The 26,200-nt window shown below is 38.0% G+C and overlaps 3 protein-coding genes across 3 annotated transcripts; all 3 read right to left on the reverse strand.

The window, feature by feature from the left end:
- Positions 1-2,530: 2,530 nt before the first annotated feature.
- On the reverse strand, positions 2,531-8,756 carry LOC104592196 (proline-rich receptor-like protein kinase PERK15). The gene is made up of 8 exons (XM_010251422.3): positions 7,788-8,756; positions 5,633-6,199; positions 5,321-5,407; positions 5,144-5,214; positions 4,933-5,009; positions 4,048-4,195; positions 3,339-3,500; positions 2,531-3,137 (listed from the first exon to the last, which is right to left on the reverse strand). Exons 1-8 carry the CDS (start codon positions 8,272-8,274, stop codon positions 2,838-2,840), a joined length of 1,899 nt encoding a protein of 632 aa, XP_010249724.1. The 5' UTR covers positions 8,275-8,756; the 3' UTR covers positions 2,531-2,837.
- A 4,506-nt stretch (positions 8,757-13,262) lies between these two features.
- Positions 13,263-17,368, reverse strand: LOC104592198 (disease resistance protein RPM1-like). Its single transcript, XM_010251423.3, has one exon. It carries the CDS (start codon positions 16,910-16,912, stop codon positions 14,171-14,173), a length of 2,742 nt encoding a protein of 913 aa, XP_010249725.3. The 5' UTR covers positions 16,913-17,368; the 3' UTR covers positions 13,263-14,170.
- A 2,165-nt stretch (positions 17,369-19,533) lies between these two features.
- Positions 19,534-25,674, reverse strand: LOC104592199 (putative chlorophyll(ide) b reductase NYC1, chloroplastic). The gene is made up of 10 exons (XM_010251424.3): positions 25,199-25,674; positions 24,825-24,903; positions 24,607-24,742; positions 24,095-24,169; positions 23,771-23,966; positions 23,428-23,496; positions 22,163-22,302; positions 21,863-21,985; positions 21,254-21,446; positions 19,534-20,188 (listed from the first exon to the last, which is right to left on the reverse strand). Exons 1-10 carry the CDS (start codon positions 25,586-25,588, stop codon positions 20,003-20,005), a joined length of 1,587 nt encoding a protein of 528 aa, XP_010249726.1. The 5' UTR covers positions 25,589-25,674; the 3' UTR covers positions 19,534-20,002.
- Between the last annotated feature and the right edge of the window lie 526 nt (positions 25,675-26,200).

A 26,200-nucleotide genomic window follows, 5' to 3' on the forward strand; every position in this document is an offset into this window, starting at 1 on the left:
GAGGGGAGGTTTAAGTATTTTTCCAAAAAACTTAAGGGAGTGTTCGGCAATACGGCTGGTTTTGTTTTTTCGATATCAGTAAAAACAATATGCTTTGTTTCCAAAAACAAAAGCAACCATCGTATGTTAGGCTTTTTTTTTTTTTAAATTACACAGAAGAGGTTATTAGGTTAAACTCGTGGTTTTAAAAATTGGACCGGTTGACCCAGGAACCGGTCATGGCTCTGGGTCCAATTTTGAACCCCAAAACTGTCTGGTCGGGGTTCAGACTGGATGGTTAGACCATTGGACCCAGGAACCAGTGGCCAAAGTGGTTCCGTCTCCAGGTCGAACCATGGTTAAACTCTTTCTTGCCTCACAATAAAAATAGAAACCCCTTTCAAGCTACCATAAAAATTGCCACGTGGAATATTGCCAAGCTACCACCAAAAATACCACACGGCCGGATATTGCTGAACTGTCTAAATTATTTCTAGAAGTAGCATTGCCAAAAGCTCAAACAAAATGTTAAACTTCTGATCAGCTTAGCTTGAGCCCCGAACCGTAGTTTTAAATATTATAAGGATCTTAAGCAACCAAGGGAATGCTTGGATCAGTCAGTTCTTAAAATTGTGTGAAAAAAAATCCTATTTGGAAAGACTGATTTATCAAAAATCAGTAGATGAATCTATTATTCTTGATTTTTGTGATTTGGATTGATGCCTGAAGCTTTGTGAGATAGTTTCGCAAAACAGCAGGTGATTTTTGAGTTCATTTATGACTTGGTACATAGTTTTCGAACAGCCGTTGACTCACACTGTCTCTCGGATTATTCAGCCAACTGGTTCTGTTTTATGTCAAATTTTGTCTTTGGCCAAAAATCGTTAAATCAGTCAATGATTTATTGATCCGGGCGGTTGAACTGTCGACCCGTTCAATGGTTTTTGGTCATTTATATTTTTAATTATTTTTTATTAAAACGAGTTGTCCATTCGAACCAGACGATCAAACTGTCGATCCGAAAACTAGTGGCCAGAAAGATTCCATTTTTAGCTCGTTTTTTAAAACCATGACTTAGTAGGGACAGCCCGATATGCTGGTAGACCCGTCTACCCCCCCAAACACCTTGTGTAGGGGCGTATCGGAAGGGCCCCAATACGATAAGTATCAGCTAATATGCCCTTCGTGGCAAAATTTTGAACCTTGCATAAAAATTTTCATGTGAACAGCATTTCTACCAACTTTGGAGAAACCAAACACTTGAAAAATTGATTATTCTTTAAGAAACCAGGAATCATTTCTTCTTACCAAACGATTACTAAATGTTTCTTAAGAATATGTCGCTATTGGGCCATTCTCCGGCCAACCAGTCGACCCCCCGTATGCCCATGAGGTGTCTGATTGAGGGGATGCTTCCAACTTCCAACTAAGCTTCGGAGGCAAGTCAATCGGTATTCTCAGTATTCACGCACGCTCACTCCAATCACAGCTAACCTATTTAGCAAAGCCCATGTGCGGCACCCATCAGATGCCAAGTAATCCGCGTTGGACTTACAATCTGAAAGCCACACCCACTTTATTGATTGATTCAACGTTTTTTTTTATTCATCAACTTACAATCTGAAAATAATAGAAAAATACCTATCAACAAATGCACAATAGGCTAGCGTTTGGAAGTCTTCACACTTTAAGCCCCTTCAGTTGGAGGAAGAAGGTCAGATCAGTAACATCATTTTTTTTCAATTGATGTGAACCATGGCTGCGACCCATAAACGAAATTTGATTCAGAAGTCATACCATGATATCATATACATATTCTCTTGATGATTCACCAACAAGAATGATCGTTGCAGAGTTCAAACGGTCCGACCATTTGACCCAAATGGCCAGCCCATTCTGACAAAAAAAAATTAAAAATTTTGAAAAACGATTAAAACCATTCAAACAGTTCGAACGATTAACCAACCAATTCAGCAGTTTGCTGACCAAAATCAACAGTTTTGAGGGAAAAGATAGGTTTGGAGAAAAACGGAACTGGTCAGGTGACCATTCCCGATTTTTCCGATCCCACTGTCCGGTCCGGTCCGATTTTAAAAACCATGATTAGAAGCAAGATTTTAAGTTTCAGAAATTTCGTCCATACATTACATTATTTTTTGTATTCTCGTACAAAAATCCAAAACGAACCATAACCAAATCCAAATCCCTTAATTTCATCCCTAATAAATAAACAGATACACCAAAAAGACTTTGGCTTTTCATAATTTAATTTGGGTAATCATGATTTTGAAGCTTCATGGCCCACAAATGAGAAAAACTTTGCTCTCTGCAAGTCTGCAGCATCGCTTCGCTTACACCAACCAGAGTCTTGGACTAGTGAGAAGAAGTGCAAGTAAGGACAACGTTATCACATGATTGAGAAGTGATGAGATTGCACGGTGGTGATAGAAGATAGTTGACGAGTATATAATAAGGAGCGCCTGAGATTTTCTCTTCCTTGCTCATGACAACCTGTAAACGGCTTTACGTGCTTTGTTATCAACTCACCAAATTCAATTCAAACTCCCAAGGCTCACTCAAACCGGTTGAAATATCATCACAAAGGTATAACGTGTATGTACATGCAAGACTCAAGAAGGAAGTCCCAACAACCAAAGAATTGACCCAGTTTGCTCTCATTATTTTGTTGTATAAGCAACTAAAAAAAATAAATACAATCACAACCGAAAATTTCCAGGGGAAAAAATAGCAATTGTATTAATCTATGAAGACAGGTTGTTTACCACTCGCAATTAAGACAGTTAAGGTCCGAATTGAGGGAGGTAGGTGCTTCTTTACAGGCAGGTGGGCATCAGTTGTCAGCTTCCACTGAAACCACGACTATGTTTCTTCATCCTCCCCATCTCCATCTCTCGGGTGGTTTGCTCACCGCTTGACCCAGATGGGTACAGACCATACTCGCTGGTCGGCTCACTATACCCACTGCTAGCGTACTCCTGGCTGCCTAATGCCATCTTCCTGAATTTCTTCATGTCCTCATTGTATTGCATTGTGTCATAATCTGAGCTCCCATAGGAACCGTAGACTGTGCTATGCCCAGGTCTGATGCCTTCGTTCAGATCAGCCAGAGAGACATCTCCTTCCAATGCCCGAACAATCTGCTTAGTTTAAAACCGTTGTAATTGGTTAGAATTAGAGAAGGGGAATATGGCATTAAAGCCAAAATCCTAAAGCTTCTCAGACTGATATAAAAGGCTGAGAAAGTCTGATTAAATTGAAGCTCTGTCACTTTAATTGAGCCAAAAAGCCAACTTGGTCATAAAGATGATATGCCAAGCTCCAAAAATCTAAGTTGTTACCTGGCTCATGCGGGGTCGACGCCTTGCAGAATGGCGTACACAAGAGGCAGCACAGGCAACCATCCGTGCCATCCCACTCTGGTCATAATCACCATCCAACCGTGGATCAGCAAGAGTGTCATAGTTGCCATCTTCTAAAGCCCTTGTAAGCAATGGTCTTGCCTGCAGTGTAAAAACAGCAAAAGCTATGTTAATTCATTTCAGGTTTTGTGACCAATGATGCTCTATATTGGCAAAATTATTAGAAAATAATTGATAGCATTTTCAAGTATTGCTGAAAAATTCCAAGTGTTAACAGAGATGGCAGTGTTTCATTTTAAGCAGGAAAAAAGTGGGGAATAAGGAATGTTGCTTGGACTCTCCTACATCGATGACAGAATGGAATCCGACACTTCACAGATTCTTAATGACAGTTCCATGTAACATTTCCTTTTTATATCCTGGTTTGTTTGACATAAATGAATACATAATGGCACAAGACGAATGCCATTTTACGTATCAAAGTTTGCTTAGTAACAAAGGCAGCATAGTAGACCCCTTTTTTGCAAGTATATAATGTTAGAATTCAAAAAAAAAAAAAAAGAAGTATAGGTTCCCACTCTTGGACATGCATTGAATTTTAACTCCTGTGTCTGTGTCCATGAAACACTGCTTGCAACACTTCATAAGGAGAAAAAGAAACTATAGGTTGATACAAGGAATTACTGACCCAGTCCACCAAGCTATCATCCATGAAGGTTTGACTTGTATCAACGGGTCGGCGCCCGGTAATCAACTCCAGCAACATGACTCCAAAAGAGAAAACATCTGATTTATCTGTGAGTTTGCCGCTTGATGCATATTCTGGAGCCAGATACCTGTGTAACCATGAGTATGTTAATCTCCATAATGATTAAAAGCAGGGGGAAAAACAGGTTCCAACTTCACAATCAAAATTAGCAGAATTGATGGTTGCAAGCTCAAAAGATAGGCTAACATGGCCAGACTCTTGATTTCTTGCTCTTCTAATTCTAGAATCTAGAAAACTTCAAATTGCTTCAATCAGACTAATGCCTTTGGTGGCATATCAAAAACTCATGGAAGTGCTTTTTTAAGGGGAGAAGAGAAAGAGAATAGGAAAAAAGTTAGAAGGATTGCTTTAACCTAGCAAGCCATTGATAAACATGCTTTTCAGTGGCCTAGTCCAGACACCTCCAAATTAGATAAAGGGGGCACATCTCTAACCACTGGTCAAAACTATATGTTCTAAAAGGAAAACAAGTGCATATTTATTTTAAAATTTTTAAAATCTAATGTGCCCAGAACAGAAGGGTTTCTTTGCTTTTTCAGTGGTTAGAATAAAAGAAACTGGAATCTGACCAAACCAGTCTCCCTACTAACCAGGGATGCAATCCTGACCAGCAGTTGTAAAAACTAAACCAAAATGATAAGGTAAAATTGTTAAAAAAATACAAGAATTGAGAACTAAAACCAGGAACAAATCTCTGTGGTTTCCTCCTTTCCCTTCAGAGTTTTTAAACTTTCATAGTTGAATCTGACTTTAAAAAACAGCATTGGAGCTGATAATAGAAAACATGGGGGAATGAAATCTTACCCAAAAGTTCCCATTACTCGAGTAGAGACATGAGTGTTTCCATCAGAGGAAAATTTTGCAAGCCCAAAATCTGCAACCTGAGCAAAAACTCAAGTTCATTAACTCAAAGATACAAATAAATGTAAGAAACTAGAACACATCAGGTCTTTTCAGATAGTTTCAAGGATAGCCAGTATCACATCATTAACAAAATCAATGATACAAAACCTACCTTTGCCTCAAATTTAAAATCAAGAAGAATGTTAGCTGACTTGATATCACGATGAATAATCTTAGGATTACCTATAGTTGGAAATATTTGCAATTAGTATAAATACATAACTGTCATATCAAAATCTTACAAATCAAATTGTGGTTTATGATGAGAAGATTATATAAGAAAACTCACAGTCTTCATGCAGATACGCAAGTCCTTTTGCAGAGCCTAGGGCAATTTTCAATCTGGTGGGCCAGTCCATAGTTGGTCGCCCTTTTCCTGCAAGAAGTTATTTTCAATGATCAGATATTACTCAGAAAAACAGATTTCAGAAATGAGGTATCAAGGAATAGTGAGGTATGAGGAGCAACTTCACAATTGGAAGTTTCATATGGAAAACAACACAATTCATGCTTCTTTAAGCATATTGTGATTAGATCAATATTTTGGTGCTATACTCCTATACTAAGAGCAAAAGCAGCAAACAGGGAAATCTAGACTTACCATGTAAATGAAACTCCAAGGTGTTGTTTGGAACAAACTCATAGACAAGCATCCTTTGTGATCCAGCCATGCAATATCCAACCAATGAAACAAGGTGCTTGTGATGTACTCGGCTAATAATCTCGACTTCCGCTTGAAATTCACGCTCCCCCTGCCCACTACCAGCTTTGAGCTGTTTAACTGCAACTTCTTTCCCATTTGGAAGCACTCCTCTATGAACATATCCAAACCCACCTTGCCCTAGCAAGTTGGCATTCGAGAAGCCATCAGTGGCCATTGCTAATTCTTCATATGTGAATGTGCTCTTTGAGAAGCCTAAGGCAATGCCAGGGGATGGTGGTGGGAGCGGGTTCTCAGAGCCTGAATAGTTGGATCCAGACCCTGCACTACTGCTTGTAAATGGAGGCGGAGGTGGTGGTGTGGGAACATGAGTTGGTGAAAGTGGTGGTCGTGATGCAACAGATGGTGGAGGAGTGGGCTTTGGCAGCATTGTGACTACATGGTCCCCTGGTGGGGGAGGAGGGGCATTATGTTGCCACTGTTGAGGACGTCCACCATAAGGGTCATCTGAAGATATTAACAACAGGAAAATGAATTAGCTTGAGTGCTAGCTTGAACCCTGAAAAACAGGTAGAATGATGCTTTAGCCTTTAGGAGCCCATATGTACAATATAAAAGGCATTTACCCATAAAAGGCATTTTCTGAATGACTCTATGACATTAAAAGATATGCCTGTTATTTAGCATGTCATATACTGCTTCTAAGACATTTGTGTACTTCCGTAGTTGAAGCTATAAAAAGAGCCAACCCATATTTAAGTATGAAAATGACAAACAACAAACAGAGACACACTGATAAAAAAAAAAAAAACAACAACAAACAGACACATTTAACAAAAATGCAAGTTGATGCACAAAGAGGAAATTTATTTCTGGCAATGGAACTTCCATTATCATGCATTTGTTGATAAATCAAGCTCCTAGCATAAAAGTGAACAAATACCAACCCAGTCAAGTGCCACTTTAAAAGAATTTAGGTCATCAGTCACCTGTATGCAAGGATTTAGCTCGGTTCAAAATGCATGCACACCTTTTTTCTCTAGGTTATCTCAAGATACAAAAAGATGATATTCACAGAGGATCTTTTTTTTTCCAGCAAGCTTTGGTTTACAAAACAAATTTAGCAGTCTAAATTTAGCAGGGAAACAACTCCCGGTTGCATTTTCTCGATGTAGTTTGTAAACATATTTAAACTGAAAATAGCGATCCAAGGATTATTATCAAACTGAAAACATAACACATACTCCTGGCTCCTCTTACTATCAAGAGACTCAAGATCCTAGACCTATATCAACATTCGGAGTATATAGAGTGCAGATTAATCTGACAACTCTAGACATAGAGGGAAGAAACGCTTGCTTTCTCGGGATTTCTTATTTTTATTTAGTTAGCCAATCCCTACGCACGAAACAACGAAGAATGGGATTTTCCCTTCGAAATTTACAGTTAAACACAGAACGATTCCAAATTTCTCGCATCTGCAGATGAAATTTCTTTAAGGAGTTCAAAGTACAGCTGTTGGACCCACATTCTCAAAAGGAAAAACTTTGGACTTAGAAAAAAATATAAGTTTGAAATTCATCAGTTCAGCTAATAAAAGCAAACATTTTTTCCAATTTACAACCTAAAGGCTAAAGCAGAATGTTTTCAGGATTGTAATACTACTATACTAGCCGCACCCACACCTCAAATCCATAGAATGCAAACAAGCAGTTATGGTAAACCCCGTACCAAAACAAAGAAGACAATGTCCGAAGTTAGGTCTTCTGTATATAAAATAAATGAAAGTTCGAATTTTGAACACTTTAATGCTAAAAATGTAAAACAATAATCCAAAACCCGGATAAGAATATCAAGAAAAACGCCTGAGATTTTTCCAAATAAAAATCTTTCGACCGCGAGATTGTACTAATGAGCATTACCAGATTTAGGCTTTCTTCTGATCAATTGAATTTCAAATATCAGTTTTTTTCTTTCTTTCTTTTTTTCCAAAATTAAGCCAACTAAAGTTGAAAATCTCAATCCCGCAATATCAGCACGGAGCAATTGTAACACGGGATCCGGGAAAGGGGGGGGGGGGGGGGGGGGATCTCACCTTTTGGCCCCGTAGGAGGAGGTACGTAGTAGTCTACGCCATGATCTCTCCTCTTCTTCTTTTTACAGCAGACAAAGAGCAAGCTTAGCACAACAAGCACAGCGATCCCACCAATCGCAATCCCAACGACGAGTCCGGTCGAGATACCGTTAGACGAGTCGGAAGAAGACGATGATGTAGAAGACGACGGCGGCGGTGGAGACAACAGAGATCTCCCGGAAGGCGGCGGAGGAGAGCGAGTAGATGGAGTGCTAGAACCAGAAGGAGGTGGTGGAGTCGGGGTGCTCGATGTCGACGAAGGAGGTGGAGAGGTGGATGTAGAAGAGGGGGCTGGAGCTGCCGGGGGCGGAGAGGCGACAGGAGTTACCGTAGAGGTAGAATTGGGAGGCGGGGGGGAGACGGTGGGAGATACAGGAGTCACCGGAGAGGTAGTATTCGTAGAAGGCGGAGAAGTGGGAGAAGGAGAGGCTACGGGGGGTGACGACATTGGCGGATTCTCGCCGAACAAGCTAACCTTGCCTGCAAATGATCTCAACGGAAAAACATAAGCTAACAAGACAACCGGGACGGTGGATGGGTTTTGTTTTATCCGGCAGCGCGTGTAGAAAAGCCGGCGAGCTTCTATCACCGGGCTTCTCCCTGTTTTCTCAGACTCTGTCTGTTTCGGTCTGCGAAGTAATAAATGAGTTCAGGAATGAAAGAGGAAGAATTTCTTTTTGCGACGAGATTCTGCCGAGAATTACGTTTTCTCTTTTGGAATTCGAAGGTTCAAAGTTGGAGAGAGAAGACTGCCTTATCTTGTTTGGAGAGTGGAGATTTGAAAGTCACAGACTCACAGTGCAGAACAGCAGAATTGAGAAACCCTTTTTCACATGCAGCGCGAGCGCGGTGTGGTGGGGGGTGTAATGTGGGGTCCACACGATTACTCCGCTTCCGCTTCGCGACTTTTGACATCTCGTTTATTCTGCCGGATTACAACTTTACAAGCCACGACATTACTGGAGCGCGTTTAACTGGAATAAAATAGGCAAAAAACAGACATAACTGGAGCTCGTGTGCTCTTTAAATATTTACCGTTGGATTTGGATATTAGGGATTCAAGCGATGTTATGGTTCCATTTTGACGGTTGGAAGCTCGGTAGTGCCCCATTCCTTGTTGAATCATTTCCGGTTTTAAGTTCAACCGATTTCGCTTGGTGGTCGGTGGCGCTTTTGTCTGCCGGCCGGCTGCTATTCTTCTTTCTTACAACGCATAATATATCTATAGTCCTTTTCCTTTTTACATTTTGCAGCATAACCCCTTTTTTCGAGGACATGAGTATAGAAAAACAGGCATTGTTTGTGAAAAAAACGAAATATTTATTATAAGTTTAATTACTTTTAACTAATATGTTTATATAATTATAAAATGCTTAATTTATTAGTTTTCAACTTTATATAATTATATACATTATTCATGTATAATTTATACATATAATTAAATAATGAATATCATAAAATTCAATTAAACTTGATCCTAGTAAGATCCTATATAAAGTGAACCAATGATTGAAATAATATACCACATATTACATATTGTTAAAGTTTTGATGGTAAATATTATGAGAGTTCCTAAAAAAGTAAAAAATGATAAGAACTTGCAAAAAAAATAAATAAATTACATAATATCTTTAATATGATTGATTAAAATCTTGATTTAACAAGCAATAAACATTCTTCGAGAGCAAATTAAGGATTTACTACTATTTTTTTTTTTCTTTTACTCTCTATACTATGTGATAGGTGTTCAAATTTTGCTTAAAATTAGGGGTTGTTCGATAGTGTAGTTCACTTGAAAATATTGCGGCTCGGTTCATTTTTTATCCACACCACAATGAAAAGAGGGATTTGTTAGAAATGCAGCTCAATTCGGTACACATTATAGTGTGGATTAAATTAAGCAACTTCACAATGTATCATTCATGCTTAAATCTCGTGATCAATCTACACCATAACAAAGCAATTATTTATGTCTTGCAATAAATTTCCAAAATATTTTATAACAAATTTTGTTTGATAAAAGCATTCACATTATCCACACAATGGTGCAAAATGTCTTCAACCACTTCATTGTGCTACTCAATAGATTGGGTCACAATATTGTATATGTAGATCATAGTCATGGCTAGTGAATTTATCTTCACTCCTTAAATACTTTTTAAGTGTTCAATTGATTGACATATAATTCACTCCTAGAGCTAGCTAAGGGTGTCAATGGACCAGTTTTAAATTGGACCCCATCCAGTCTAAAATCAATTTGGATGGATTGGATGGACCAACAAGTTATATTGGATTGGATTAATTCGGTCCAAAATATTTATTAGATTGGATTGGAACTGGTCCATCCGTAATAAATTTATATTGGATTGGGTTGGATTAAGCCAATATCTAGTCCATTGATATAAGATAAGAATATAGGTATCAATGGACCAGGTCTGGGTTGAAACCAATTCAAATCAAAACGAATTTAAACAGATTAAATGATCTAGACATTGAATTGGACCGGTCCAAAATGATCCAAAATATTTATTGGACTGGATTGGACCTGATCCATTTATAATGGACTCACATTGGACTGGATTGCATTGGACCAAATCCAGTCCAATTGACACCCCTACCTAGAATTAGGATCTGCTACCTACAAGACACCATCCACACTATTAACAAGACAAATATAGTTGCACACATCTCGCATATTTGTTGAACGATTTTAAGGAAGCTTGCATCTTAAATTCAAGGAGGAAAAAAAAAATACCCATGAAAAGTTTGAAACCCCACAAATCAAGAAGTAGAAAGAAGGAAGACAGATGGTTTGGTGAGATGGAAGCACCATTGGTCCATTCACATCTCTTCTCTCTTCTTCTCTAACTCTCCAGAGATGATGTCTGATTGGTTGTCTACCAGCCTATTCTAAATTGACTTCTGCTGGTTTTAAGGCCCTTCATAATAGGCCATTACCCACCACCTCCAATTTCCCCTCTCCCAAACAACACCTTCGCAAATTCACCCCAAATCACCAATAAAAAATAAGTTTGCCAATTCCACTCACTTTTTCTTCTATTTTCACTACTCTTTTCCCCCCTTAAACTGAATTTGTTTCAACTAAAATGGATGATAAGTTTTTCAATTTGCCCCTTACATTTTTTTTTTGGTATGTGCCTGTGGACCACAGCTTTGTTATTTTCTTATCCTGTCCTGTACTGCTGTTAGCATTCTCCGTTCATTATTATATTCTTGCTCTACATTTGCGGTAGCACTGGAATACAGTTGGCGTAAGGGCCACCTATGACGTATCATTTTATACATATACGTCCAGACAAGTGAAGGAAGCGTTTAGCGTCAGTTTTGTGTCTCAAGACTGGGGCCAATGGGCATTAATCCATGATCAAGGTTTTAAAAATCGATCAGAACGTCAGAACCGGAACTGATTTAGCCACTAGTTTTTGGGTCACCAGTTTGATCATTCTGATCGAATATATGGCTTGTTCTAACTTAAAAAATAAAAAATAGCTGAAAATCGTTATTCAGATTGAATGAATTGATGGTTCAATCACCTAGATCAATGGATTACTGATCAAATCAACAATCTTTTACTAAAAACTGGGTGAAGGATGAAATAGAATTAATTGTTTAAACGGTTCTCAAGCCCAATGGCCCGACTGTCTGGGTCAACCACGATTCGAAAACACAGTCCTCGCCGATTGACACCGCCGGCCGGACTCAGGACCTATTTACCACCGTTGGCGTTGGGTAACTGGGTTCGTGGCTCGTGGGTCGCTTGATATTAATGATAAATCCAGCCCTTGACAGGTTATATTAGAGCTGGATGGATGGGTAGAAACTAGTGGAGATTCTTTGTAACTTCAATTTTAGTGTATAATAGTTGGAAACATTAAGCATACGAAAGCATAGAAATAACGGGTCGTTATAAGTATTAGGTAGAATAGAATTATATTTTTTAATTTAATATTTAAATTCAAAACTTTTTCTTAATAGGTTTCTGTTACTCTAAGTGAAAGGAAGTCCAGCTGGAAACAGCAGTCATCTAATCACATTGACAAAAGACTGAACCAAAAATCGATCTGATGGATCCCTTGTTAAAAATTTTGGAAATTTGTTGAGACCTTGGACCTTAGGTTATCTACCCCATTTATATTGATTTTTTTTATAAAAATTATACCGAAATTTTCCCTTGTGTTGTGTTTGGTTTCATAGAGAATAAAAAAGTTGAGGGAAAGTTCTTGAAGGAAACACACTCACATTTTTGCAAGAATGGCTCAGTTTGGAAGAAGTAAAAATACAAATGTATATAAAATAATACAAAACATAAGGTTTTATACTCTACAAATTTGTATGTGTACTCTTTTCAAATTTAGCTAATGCAAATGAATTTGCGGTGCAAATAAACCAGGCAACAAGTTCATGGTAGAGGACAAAACTCAAACTTGATCTCTCTTTCTCTCTGGCATCCAAAGACATAGCTCTTCATTTGCATAATTAAAGAAGGTTAGAGGATAACAAATGATTGTTCAGGCCAATCAAAAACTAAAATTAGACCAGTGAGTTGGTCCCGAGTTGGTGGGTCAACATGCAGAGATGTTGAGGGCAGTTAGGGCCCTAGGGCCCACTATGAGGATAACATGTGAATCCCCCAGTGTTAGGTTGGATAACTGTTAAACAGAACACCTAGGTCTTTGTTTGTACTTTAATGGAAATTATTCTTCACCACTTACCACATCACTGGTAGGAGGAGTAGAACAGTTACAAACCACGAAAATTAATTGCAGAATTGAAGATGGTGAGTTGATTAATTGGGTTCATTCAAACCTGTATTGTAAATGGGTTCACAGCCGGTCCAGTGAAAATGAAGGAAGTAAGAACCCCTTATCCTTGAATATACATAGACAACTCATTATCATTTTCCTTGGTTCTCTGTCTCATTATTTGTGTACAACTTGTGGGCCGTGATCCAGAAAGAACAAAAGTAAAAGAGTAGTGGGTCATGTGATCAATCAAAAGGATTGCCAAGAAGTAGCAGACTAGCAGTACAAAGGCTTCTCCACATCACTGACAGTAATCAGTGCATCTGGTGGGTGCAGGATTGTTCAATTGAGTGCTAGGAATACCCCACAACCTCTAATGCTATATATTGAGTAGTTGCTTTTTGTCCCCAGACTCAACTCAGAATAGAAGGTCCTTCTGATCAGTGTGGAGTAATGTGGACAATCAAACCAAATCAGGGGGCCGGATGGGCCCTAAAACCAGCTGTGGATTATTGGCCCTAAGGCCCTAGCAAACAAAGGAAAGATAAAAGACACACAACCCAGAAAAGAAAAAGGCAAGTGCCCAAGTGGAGTGGGTCAAACCAAAATGTTTATATGAAAATATGGAATTGTCTTGAATTTCAAGCTTGCTTTATCCAACCCATATGGAGAGATCAAAGGGTTCATTACTGAAAACAAAAGTGGTCGGTGGAGCACATGCACTCGATTTCTGTTTGGGAATATCTACTTTTGTACTGTTTCTGGTGGCATGGCACATTTGGGAGGGGAATACCCTCTCTCTCACTGGAAGCAAACATTCTCAAGCCTATCCAACAAAGTAATTTACTCCAAAATTGATCAATGAAGCAGAGGAATTATTTTATTAAATCTGGGCAGTTTAATTTTCAGATACATTCACCCCATTCACTATCTGTTTTTGTAGAGCAATCTCTAATTGTTAATTAATTCATGGTGATCTCATTGATCACTGTGACGGGTCTATCTGGACATCTGGGGTTGAGGGTTCAGAGAGAATCCAAAGCAGACCCGTCTTAGGCAGTAGGCAGGAGCAGGATCGAGAGGGTTGGTGGTACAGAAGCAGAGGTTTGCTCCTCCATATGTAAAACCCCAAAAAGCTTACAGCAGGTTTCTTGCGAAATGGCCCACCAATGTTCGACGATTTGTGTGGCCTTACGTCTATGTATATATGTTAATGGTGTCTGAATCCATGCAGAAAGATTGGACCTTATCTGCATCACTAAAGTGTATATATATACAACATCGACTCACACATGCATGCAGAGAGTGGAGACCGCCATGTCGATTGGTGAATGAGTTGTAAAGTTTTTTTATCTGCTTTTACTCCAGAGGGCAACGATCAGAACCCATATTGCAAAAGAAGGTAACGTATGCGAGTTTTTGCAGGAATTCCTGGAAGTATATTATGCTTCATTAATTCAATTGTTATATATATATGAATTCATACATTTATTATATTCAACTACAAGTCTGCAACCTTGAAAGACAGGCTGATCAGCTCGTTACAGTTAGCGTCATTATACTGCATGGTCTCCATGATCTTCAAGATAAAACTTCAGAAACCAGTTCTTCATTTACTACATGCACAAGCTTAATATTAGGAATGTGTTGAACCATCCATCGATCTTCTCCAGCTCTGTCACTCCGTAGCCTATCTACAAATTCCTCCAGCATCTCCCCAAGCTCCAACTTTTCGAGAGCAGAAAGATATTGGAAGCCTCTCGGAAGCTTTGCTAGTTTCGGACAAGTCGCGATGACAATAGACCGAAGACATTGCATGGTTCCTTGCTCAATGGGGCTCCATTCTTCCAGTTCCTTCAGGCCGACGATCACCATCTTGCTTAGCCTCCGAAAGCATCCGGTGCCGCTGCAACCCATTCTTTTCCCTGCATAGGCATCAAGTAGGAAGAGTGTATCCAAATTGGGCAATTGACAAAGGGTGCTAAGTGGGTCCTCTTTTAACTTGCTATGTGATAAGTGGAGCAAGCGTAGACAGTTGAGAGAGGCAAACCACATTGAAGACTGTTCTATTCTCCCCTCCAGTGTTAATTCTTCAAGGTAGATCGGGTGAGGTGACAGTGATTCCAATTCAAGCTTTATGTCCCGAGAGGAAGTTAAAGTTAAACAACAGAGATGCTTCATCTTCTTGATTGCCTGAAACAATTCTCCACTGTGTTCTCCTCCACTGCCCACTTCCCCAATGAATAATGTCCTGAGCTGGGTTAAGTGTCCAAGTTCTCTTACAGTGTTCTTATCAGTTCTCATGCCATGCAGAGTTTGAAGACGTTTCAGACTTCTTGCACCTAATGGTATTGGCAAAGAATGCCTGCGAGAATGGAACAGAAGATGCCTTAGTTGTTGCAGCCAGATGATTCCCCTAGGCAAGCTTCTCAGGTTTGTATATCTAACATCTAAGGTCTCAAGAACACGCAGCTTCTGAAGGGAAGCTGGGAGCTCTTTGATGTGTGTTCTCTTCAGACCCAGATAACGTAGATGAATAAAATCACCCACATCCTCTGGCAAGCTAGCAATCTTGACGCCTTCCAAATCCAGTACCCTCAACAACTTGGCTCCTCTCCATATAATTCGATTTACAGAAGACAATGCAGCTTCACCTTTGCCAAAGACAAGTAAGGAACGGATATTCCACTTGCTCATAGTCGAAGAAAACTCAATGGCCGGAGTGTCATGAATCGCCACACGACGGCATCCTCTCTCAGTCTCATTGTTTTGCTGAGTTATGACCATGCCAAACTCTTCCTTCTCAAACATGTGAATGGCAACATCGCGCATCAGACCATGCATCTTACAAGCTTTCAAGCAGCCACCATCAAAATCTGAAACAATGGCTTGAAGCATGCTTCGATCAATTAATTGTATGAAATAATCATTTGCAACCTCTTCTGGTGTCTTTCGTGGGTGTTCCTCGATGAGACCTTCGGCCACCCACAAACGAATCAGCTTCTCCCGCTCAATTTCAGTGTTCTCAGGGAACAAAGCACAGTACAAGAAACAGTACTTAAGCTGTGGAGGCAGATGGTTGTAGCTTGTCAGCAAGACCCGATTCAGCTGCTCGAGATCTTGGTTGTGATTCAGCTCCCAATCAAGATTCTCGAGGACATTCCTCCATTCTATCAGAGGCATACCCTTCTTGGACATGAGACTCCCCAGGGCTACTACTGCTAGAGGCAAGCCATTGCATTTTCTTAACATGGCATCAGCAAATCTGTGCAAGTACTGCGGACATTTTCCCTGGGGTGTGATGGTGTGAAAAGCTTTTCTGCAGAAGAGCTCCCAGGCTATTTCATGAGGTAGGACACCAAGTTTGTGGACATGGCAATTCTCATCAAGTGGAAAAGCTACATTTTCTACACGAGTAGTGAATACTATCTTACCAAACCCAGCTACAGGCAAAGCATGTTTCAGTCCTTCCCAAACATGAATATCCCAAATGTCGTCAAGAACAAGGACATACCTCTTTTCCTGCAAGTACTTGTGGATCTTCTCTCTGAGTTTGTCTTCGTTCATTGTCTCCACGGCATTTGGAGTTGGCTCCTTTCTAGAACTGTAGAATTCTTCTAGCATGCGTATCAAGATGTCTTTCATTTCATAGGTCTGAGAGACATTGAGCCAAGCAAAGCAATCAAAGCAGGCTTCCACCTTCTTGTAGACTCTCTTTACCAGAGTGGTCTTCCCTAGACCACCCATCCCTACCACTGAGATCACCTTGCGTTGATTCACCTCTTCTTCCTGTAGTAACCATTCCTCCAGTTGCTTCACGTTTCTGTCAATCCCTAGGATATCTTTTTCCTCGACGAAAGGCGAGGCAGCGCTGCGATCTTCCCTTCTTTCTTCTCCATGATCAGAACTAGTTCCTTCTTCTTGGAGGTTGTATTGTTCCCTTCTCTTTGATATGTCTTCAATCTCTTTTCTGATATTTTCCATCTCAGAACGAAACTGATGACAGACAAGCATCTTTTGAAACAAGCGAGGTACACATGAGTTTTCTGACTTGAGAAGCTTCATTTGAAGGAGGAATTCCTCAAGAACATCCTCAAGCTTGAAGAACTCATCTCTGATTTGCGCCACCCACTTGTTTGCAACCTCACCTCTTGGGCCCCTCTTCTCTGCATCTTTCAGAAAGGCCTTCATGGTTGAAAGCTCATCCCTGATAAACTTGATATCATCCCCAATACCAAGCTGCAAATGAGTTTCAAACCAGGCCAACTCTCCCAATTTAGCAAGAAGAGATGTCACCAAAACTTCAGCCATATGACCACTCATAGAAGCTCTGCTTTGCTCTTGGTTCACCTCTATGCTTACCTTTCCATTCCCTTTTACACTACATCATCTCTTTTATAGTTCAAACGAATGAAGATGTCAAGTCATGGTTACTTTGGAAGAAGATGTCTGCCGCTGATCATTTATGGGATAATGTCCAAGGAAAGAAAACTGCTTCCGCCGGTGCAAGATACAATGCAGGCGTATTAATAATGTAATGAGAATGAGCTGTCTACGGTGTACCAAGAAACATTTCCCTCTACGTTTTTCTTCATCTATGATATGAAATGGTTTCTTGGCATGCCCAAGTAGTAGACCATGTTTTATGGTCAAGATTGACTTTGATCGGAATAAACTAACATTAATTTTGTTTGTTTATATTCTGAGTAGAACTGACAATTTTATTGTTTTTTCAGGAGAACCTGTTGGACCATATGACCATTGACAGAAAATATATGAAAAACGTAGAGAATAGGAATAAAATCGGAAATGGCAGAGACAAAGCCAAGTTAATGCTAAATTCCAGTGAGAAATGCATTCCAATGGAAATGGGGTGGGTGGAGTGGGAAATTATAGACAAAACAAAAGCAAGAAAATGCTAACAACGAGAAATGCATTTTCTTCATCCATTTCTTTATATTCCCTTGCGTGTTTTCTACGGCTCCTGACCTGATTCTGTTTCTCTGGCACTTTTCATGTAATTTTTGTTGGCATCCACATTATAAGATATATGCTTGGAACCTACACTCCTCTTAAAAAACACATAAGCTGGTGCATGCATTCTCGTTTTAATTTTTAATAGAACTAGTAGGGAATTCGTGCGATGCACGAGAAAATCCAATGTCTAAGTCTAATTTACTGGTAAAATTGATCCAAATGATATATTGAATGTCGGTTCCGGGTAAATTTTTAAAAGTATATATACTAAATTATTGATTTTTTTAAATATATTAAATAATTTATTTTCTTTTTTAAATATATTATTTACAAAATTACACTAATTTATCTTTTATCTTTCAATATAAGTTAATTAATAATTTCCTTTTCTAAAATTTTCCAATATTATACTAATTTAAATTAATAACAGAAATAATTTGTGTAATTATTGGTTCAAATTAATGTTTTCCTTTACTAATACTAATTTATCTTTAATAATTTAAAATGAAAATCACACAATCTTTAAATAATTTTCCAAAATCTATCAAATGTAATAAAAATTCCCAAATTTCCAAAATATTCCAATAATTATTTACTACATTTTAAAGAAAATTTCCAAAATTACATTAATATATATTTTAATTTTCTTCTCCAAAATTATGATATTTTGTTTGCCAATTTGCAAACTCCACCACCTCTTTCCAGGAGCTATAATTGTTGAATTTATTTTTCAATTTTATAATTTTTAATTAATTTTAAATGACATTTATAAAGAAATTATTGGTTGAAAATTTTGTATATTCATTGATTTCTAGTATTTTTTTCTGGAAAATAACACAATTTAATTGTTAGTGTAATAAAATTAATTTTAAGAAATTGTAACTATAGTAAAACATTTATTGTAATGATTACTCTATTTAATTACTACACCAAAATTCCAATAATAATTATTTTGAAAAAAATAATTAATTTAACTACACTAATAAATATTATTGAATTACAGTTATTTCAAAATTACTGTAATTACAGTACTTTGAAAATAACAAATTTTACTATAATAATTATTAAGTTTATTACACTAATAAAATTACATTAATAAATTTCTGAAAATGTAATAAGATGGAAATATATTTTAATGACGGGTATAAATGGAAGAATGAAATCAGGGTCTTTGACGATAACATTGAGCCATTTTTATTTTTATTAATGGGTAAGAAATAAATGGGGGAACTTGGAGAGTCTAAGCAATTTATCTGCACAAGAGATATAATCATTAGGGAATCCAGCCCATAAATCAATATAAATGCCCTTGGGATGATTAGTTTTTTTTCATCCACTTCAGTCAATGTAGGTTTGTATATCGGTTGTGTTAGCTGTGATCTTAGTCTTTGCGAAGTTGCAATTATTCTAAGCTTTTATTAATTTCTCCACTGTAAAGAATGTAGGTTTGTATATCTGTTGCATTATAGAAGTGTTCTAAGATAGTGCCTTGAATGAAATTTTACATATCGTTTCAGGACCCTTCCTATACGCCCCTACAGTGGGTGTATCAGGGGTCTGACCAGTTCAGGGGATGGAGGGGTCCTAGACCGGTTCCCCTGAACCAGTTTTGAAAAAAAAATAAAAATAAAAATAAAGTAAAAAAACAAGTATCGAAACACCCAATACGCCGGTAGGGGCGTATCGATATTTTGAACCTTGATTCTGATACCACCAGTATATGAATGCCCTTAGAATGATTCGAAGATTTAATTTCTCCACTGCAATGTTAGTATGTATATCGGATGCATTATCTGTGTTTAAGATGGTCCATTGAGTAAAACTTTCAAGCACAGAAAACCCATGTAAGTTGAATCATTTGAATGCTGCCAGTTCTTCAAACTGTCTTAAGTAAATAATGCTGAATTGCTGATGCATAACCCATCACGTTCTATCTTCTAAGCCAGATAACTAAAACTAAAAGAGGATTTGATCCTGAAATTATTCAAGGATAATTGTAAAAAAAAAAATGCTCATAGAAGTATAGTTACAACATTACAACAACATTTGACTACAATTTCAACAAATGGGGTTACATCCAACATGCATCTCAATGGAGAGTGCTCAGTCAATGAAACATGTGTTGTGCTTGCTGCTCATTACAGGGACCAAGGAACTGGCCTAAATGGAGTACATAGCAACACTAAACAGATGGCTTTGTAACCAGAAGACAGCAAGATTTCAAGATTCTTTTTCCTCTTTTTGGGTAAAAGTATTGGGGATCCTATATATGGCTATTGAGAATTTTAAAAAGGATGCTGGGAGAAAATCCATATATTGGTGGTATTTTGCCTTCTACCCTTTTCTGAGCATGCATATAAGAAGTTAAATGGTTGGCTTCCCTTGCTATGAGAGGGGACTACTCTGGTCTTTCCAATTGCAATTGATGATGAAATCTCAGGTGCCAGGAAGTGAGCTACCTGAACTTGAAAGAATAATGAATGCACAAACAACTGAAAGTGAAAAGACAGAGAACCAAGTATTATCTGTGTACATCTCCATTGCATCTGTGAAAGAGAACCGAGCACGGCTTTCAGCCCAATTACGAATTCGGTCCGCCTCAGCTGCATACAATGCTCTCCCCTAGAAAATATGCTGAAGTAAGACCTCTCTTTTTCATTAACAAAAACGAAAATAAAAAAAAAAATAAAAAAAAATAAAAAAAAAACTGAAAATGAACACTTTGAGTTCAATGGTGATCATACAGTTTTGAGTTGTACATTGACTTGGAAAAAGAATTTACAAGTATTTGAAGAGTTGGAATAAGGTTTTGTTAAGATGAACTAAGGAGCTGTATGATAACAGATAAAGTGGCTGAACTGAATGACATATTGCTTTGTCTTTTAGTGAGTTTGTGAGCTCCTTAATGGCTGAAGGCCTGAAGCTGAAATTGAGTCGATTAGTATACCCTCAAATATTTTATGCTTTTTAGTTATTCTATCCACTAAAAGACAAAGCAATGTCATTTAATTCAGACACTTCCTCCCAAGTATTTGATCAAACATGGAAGGAAAAACATGTGCCTAAATCCAAAAGGCAGAAACCTAAATTGTGAGAGAAGGAAAAGAACTACAGTTTTAACAAATGACCTCAAAATTACTAATTGGATCAACTATAAATGCAGCATGTTTGTTATAAAATGAATTAATCACTGGATTTTTTGGAATCTATTCACCATCCTGAAATGTACTAAGAAAACAATTTTCGGTGGTAATAACTAATAAGCTGCCTATAGGTGCCTTATATCCTCCAGTGCAATAAGCCAACAAGCAAAAGACTTTTTCTTATCAGCTAGTAAAAACTTAGTCACTTGGCAACAAGTAGCTGCGAATGAGCATTTTTCTTTTGTTTTTTTAAAACAAAAGAAATTGTCACATCAAAACCCCCTTAGTTGTCTGAACAGGGTCTCTCTTGCTTAGAACTCTCTGGCTTATACATGTAGCAATTCTTGATGTTGCTCCATCCAAACCTGACACTTCAATTTCAAGGATTTTATGTATTGAAAGCATTATGGTATCACAAAAAATATATTTTGTCTGCAAGACTATGTCAAAGCAGCCCGTATAATCAACAGATTTTAGACTTTCGAGGGGGAAAAGGAAAATGGTAGGCTAATAACATTTACATGGAAAAATAGAATGAGATTACCTGATCATCAAACCATCGACCTCGGCGCAACCATGCAGTTACCAAAGCAATCAAGATCCTTGGTGGGGTTAAGTAATTGATAGCTTTTCCAGTACCCTTCACAACCCTCATCCGAGGAACTAAAGTTCTGGCCACTGTTTCAGGAAGCTCACAGATGATGTTGAACATCTGCTTATTTTTAAGAGTTGAACCACTACAAGTAAACCACCAATTCCATGTTCACTGTCAGATCCTAGTTTTAAGTGGTATTGAGAATGTTTTGATGAAAAGGAAACGTCCAAAATATATACATGACAATTCTTATAGATCATCAATGAAGAAGTTAAAAAATCTTCCTGAACATTCAACCACTCAAAAATTAAGATATTAGAGCAAATCATGAGATTAATTATAAACTTCACGAAAAGTTGACAACTCACATAATTACATGGAGTTATAGGCCAACTGGAACTCAGACCACTCTTCAAAATGGGATCTAAATTTTGAATTCTTAACCCTTAATGTAGATTAAGAAGTTGCATCCTTGCAATCTTAGAATTCCAGATATTGATTTAACAGCAAAGGCTGCAATAACATTAGCAGCAGGAAATAACTTAAGTATTAAAATACCTCAGAAGCAAATCTGTGAGGACCATGCCCGGGGATGCTGTATGTACTCCCACTTTAGACCGCTTGCACTCTTTTAAGAGTGATGCTTGAAACTGTCTCAGGCCACACTTTGTTGCACCATAGCTAAAAGTCAGTGAAGATAATAATAATGTCAGCATCATTTATAGATATTTCCATTGAAAATAAGGAAACCCCATATCTTAATAAGGACAGACAAAATTCCAGATAGAATTTCAGCATCTATGCAAAGGAATAAGAAAATGAATCTCTGAAATAAATAAGGACATAGCTGTTACTTACACAGCTGTCAAAGGAGTGCTAGATCCCCCTGAGCCCGCGCCATCCATATTAAAAATGTGGCCTCCATTCTCCTGCGATCTCATCACATGCATCGCTTCTCGTGTGCAGATTAAAGATCCAGTCAAGTTTGTCGAGACAATCTATTCATAGACAAACACATTTTAGTAAAAAATATCAGGTAAAGAAATCAAAGTGTAGTATTGTGACAATAAGCAAATAACATGGGCAGTGGCTTGAAAGAATTCCCATACAAGGAATTTTTTCAAAGCATAACTATGTCTAACAACAAATAACATTAAACTTTTTTGCTTGACAGAGCAGTAATACTCTTTATGGATCAGATGATCTGTTAGCAAACCAAAATCCAATACAGTAATTATAAAAGATTGTTAGGATGTTGTATCTTAACTAAACTCTTTGAGACTCAGAATCCATATAACAGATACTATTAAGAATAAACAATATCAACATCCAGCCTGAGCTCAACATAGACCAAAAAACTGGTTTCAAATTGGATTCTTATATAATCGGAACAAAATCCAAATACCTTGAACTGATCCATTACAACTTTCTGGGGCAGAGTCATGTATATCATGATTTTACAGGCAAAAACAATAAACACAGTAAGACATTGCCACCAGCTGCTCTCAAGCAATGATACCTAGATACTTGTACATGCCAAGCATAATGGTGCCAAACATGATACATATCAAATACGACAATGTACATTGCATGCACACTTCTAGAGTATATTTTATAGCATTAAGACTTCTATAACATGTAAAAATATAATTTAAAAATCATACTATAAAATATATGTATATGTTATAAATTTCATTTAACTTTGCAAAATATAAGTATTGAGAATTGACATTTAGCATAGAAAATTATATAGTAAACCATGATATAAACATATTAAATAGGATACCCATACTGATATCCATGTCCATGTCAGTATCCATATCTTGGCACCATAGCTATCAAGCACCATGGAATCCTTCCTGAGGTAGTCAGGAGTTATCATACTTTTCAAACATCAATCAGCAATTTTCCTTGCTTGAGCTTCAGGTTAGCAACCCCCAATTCACCATAGTTTCAATGCATAAAATTGCTGCAATGTAACAGCTTCCAATCCTCTCAACAAGGAACTAATGTTTGCTTAAATCCCTAAAAAATAAAACTTTTTTTGATAGGCAAACCTATCAAATGCCATGTCCCAAAAAAAACCAAAATAAGAATGTATATTTAATGAGAAAAAAGCAAACCTGTTCAACATCTTCATCTGTGAACTGCAACAAGGGTCTGAAACCTTTATTTGTGCCAGCATTATTAATCTGTCCATCAGTGTCCAGAAATGTAAGGGTCAGGACAAGATGAAATAAAGGTACAAACGTACAAATGGAAGATAATGTTAGATAAAAGGGACCTCTGTGTTCTCTGTTGTTTCAACTTTCACAATTTCACTGGGATAGATAGGCAAGGATCTAGTGTGTGGGAGAGTCTGATTATATATTCACTAAACAGAATGTGGTTGATGTGAGTATATAATTTTTATCTCTAAGATATAAATGATGCCAATAAATTGAAAAAAAAAAGTGCATTACTCACCCAAATATCTATGGAGCCAAGCTCATTGACAGCAAAGTTTGACAACCTTCTTACATCATCAGGATTGCAGACATCACAGTCAATACCAACCACCTTTGCATATGCCATATTTTCTCTGTATGTGCGACTTCCTTTGAGAATTCCTTCCTTTAGGTTCTCTTCAAGTTCTGCTACAGTCTTGTGTACTGACTCAGGGCTGCCTTCATAACATCCAATAAGGAACTTAAAGACATCAGAGAGAACATTCCAGATGATGAACATTTAACTATGAGAAATAAGAAATAGACAGCCATGTGATATCAGAATCAAGGTTCGAAACACCACCTGCGGGAAGCAACAACAACACGATCTCCTGAAAGAAGGAATTCCCGAGCAAGTGCTTTGCCCAGACCCCTTGTACTGTAGCGAAAAACAGAAGCAGAATCAATGTTAGTGTACATTTTTCTGGATAATCTCAATTTTAATTTACTATATCTTCTTTTTGTTCGCAGCCATCTGGAGTAATTTCTGTACATATTGCAATTATTGACTAAGAAAAGCTCAGAATTTTCTCAAATTCAAGTATAAAATTTCATGGTTATAGTTTCATAATCCAATAAACTGCAATGAAAAAGAACAAACCCGGAAGGAACCAACTAGCACAAAGCGATATCACAATTCAGAAATGCTTCAACAAAATCCATGTCTTCATATTGATAATATCAATTTTTTATGAAGAAAAAAGCATAGATGGATTTTCAAGTTGCAGTGAAAGAAAATGCTGAAAGAAGAAGAATAAATTAAAAGAGGAGATAATATAATTAAGAAAATCAATTTCAAACTCGACTATTTAGTACCTTCCAGTTATGACAACGTTCCGGGGACCAGCTCTACAGTGTTCTTCTAAAACCATGTTAGCGCCTACCATTGTCCCGATGACAATTCCCCCAAGCCAGCTATACCAAATCAAAGTGTTCATCTGACTATCCCCGCCTTCATTAAATACGCAGCACTGTAAGAATGACATGAGAGAAAAGAATTGAAGGGTTTCTTGAAGAAAGATGTGATTTCGAACCTGACAACTGAAATCCAATCGCAAGTATTACTCCGGTACTCGTCATGGTTACAAGATACCTACCAACTTGGGTAGCAACCTGTCCAGTTAAAATAAGGGGGAACAAAAAGGAAATATAAGAAAAATCTTCAAATTTGCGGGCTCAAAATCAAATTTATGATTTTACAAGAAAAAAAAAAAAGTCAAGTTTGAGTTGAAGCTTTTATAATTCATATGAGCACCAAAAGGTGGAATCTTTAAACGATCTTCTCCAGAGGTTCCATCCTAGTAAAACTTACTTAATTTCTCCACAAAGGTGGCATTTTAATTTATTAAGCACTAACTTTGTCAAGGAACAATAGGGATTTTGTTGAGTAGGAGAAAACACTACTAACCGAGAAAAAAATTTCCTCTGCCTTTGCCACTGCGTCACGACACTCTCCTTGTAACGGTGGACGAGAACCAGAAAGCTTCAGAATAATAGATTTCAAAGAGTACAAAGCTCCAGTTCTCTTCTTTGGCTGCAACCGAGTTTGCTTCGAATTTTTATCTTTGCTCGCCTTGCCGGTTTCCTTCTCTACAGATTCTCTTCCATTCTCGGATCTAAACGACCTACATGGCTGCAGAGATATTCTACGGTGGAGGTTCGGTTGCCCTGGAACCGGAATTGCATCTAATGTTGCCGGACTCCGGTGGAAAAAAGGTTGGAATCTTGGCCTATGGTCGGTTCTTTGGTGATCTCTGAGGCTCGGCGGAGAGACGTGAAGCTTAGCGACAGTGGCCATGGTGGCCGACGGCGATTAACGAGGGAGTCGTAGCGGCTCAACTCTTTTTTCTTGAAATTATACACATGTGAGAGATGACAAAACAGCGCGCAGAGGTCGAACCTTCAACGGTTCTACTCGTAATACTATGCCAATCGTCATGCGCCACGTAAAATCCGTACACAAGGGCCTACAGGCCAAAATGACGTGTCGTATGATTATTGGCAAAAATATTTTGGTCTATTCGTAGTACTCGACCAATCATAATGGTGTATAAGTGGATTCCATCGGTTGGCCACGTCGTGCGAAGCTTTCTTTTGGAAGCGTCGGATTAGAGGAGGCAAAGATATTTACATTCTAATCCAACGGACTGAAATATAAGAGTTGGGCCGATTGGACGAATTTCGCGCTCTTGGTTCCCGTAAAAGGAAGAAATAAAGGATATGTGGCGCTGAGGGAACCGTGATGACCACACGTTAAAGCAACCACATCTCTACTTTTTAGACTGTGGAGTGAGGACACGTGGACCATACGTCTGTTTAATCGCAGATGGATTGCTGAAATTACCCTTCATTTTTATTGTATTTCCTGTCGTAGCTATTAAGCCAAGCTGCGAGCCTGCGACAAAATGTC

This window comes from Nelumbo nucifera, chromosome 8 (genome assembly GCF_055504915.1).
Source record: "Nelumbo nucifera cultivar China Antique chromosome 8, China Antique-T2T, whole genome shotgun sequence".
Classification (NCBI taxonomy): Eukaryota; Viridiplantae; Streptophyta; class Magnoliopsida; order Proteales; family Nelumbonaceae; genus Nelumbo; species Nelumbo nucifera.

Bases quoted from the DNA above. Each gene is read 5' to 3' on its own strand.
- LOC104592196 (XM_010251422.3), bottom strand. From the start codon at position 8,274: ATGTCGTCACCCCCCGTAGCCTCTCCTTCTCCCACTTCTCCGCCTTCT. The intron at 3,501-4,047 runs GTCAGTAATTCC...TTTACACTGCAG, and splicing joins ATGATAGCTTGGTGGACTGG to GCAAGACCATTGCTTACAAG. The intron at 3,138-3,338 runs GTAACAACTTAG...TAAACTAAGCAG, and splicing joins GTCGACCCCGCATGAGCCAG to ATTGTTCGGGCATTGGAAGG.
- LOC104592198 (XM_010251423.3), bottom strand. From the start codon at position 16,912: ATGAGTGGTCATATGGCTGAAGTTTTGGTGACATCTCTTCTTGCTAAA.
- LOC104592199 (XM_010251424.3), bottom strand. From the start codon at position 25,588: ATGGCCACTGTCGCTAAGCTTCACGTCTCTCCGCCGAGCCTCAGAGAT. The intron at 24,743-24,824 runs GTTCGAAATCAC...TATTTAATGAAG, and splicing joins GATTGGATTTCAGTTGTCAG to GCGGGGATAGTCAGATGAAC. The intron at 21,986-22,162 runs GTAAGTAACAGC...ACTGACTTTTAG, and splicing joins AGCACTCCTTTGACAGCTGT to CTATGGTGCAACAAAGTGTG.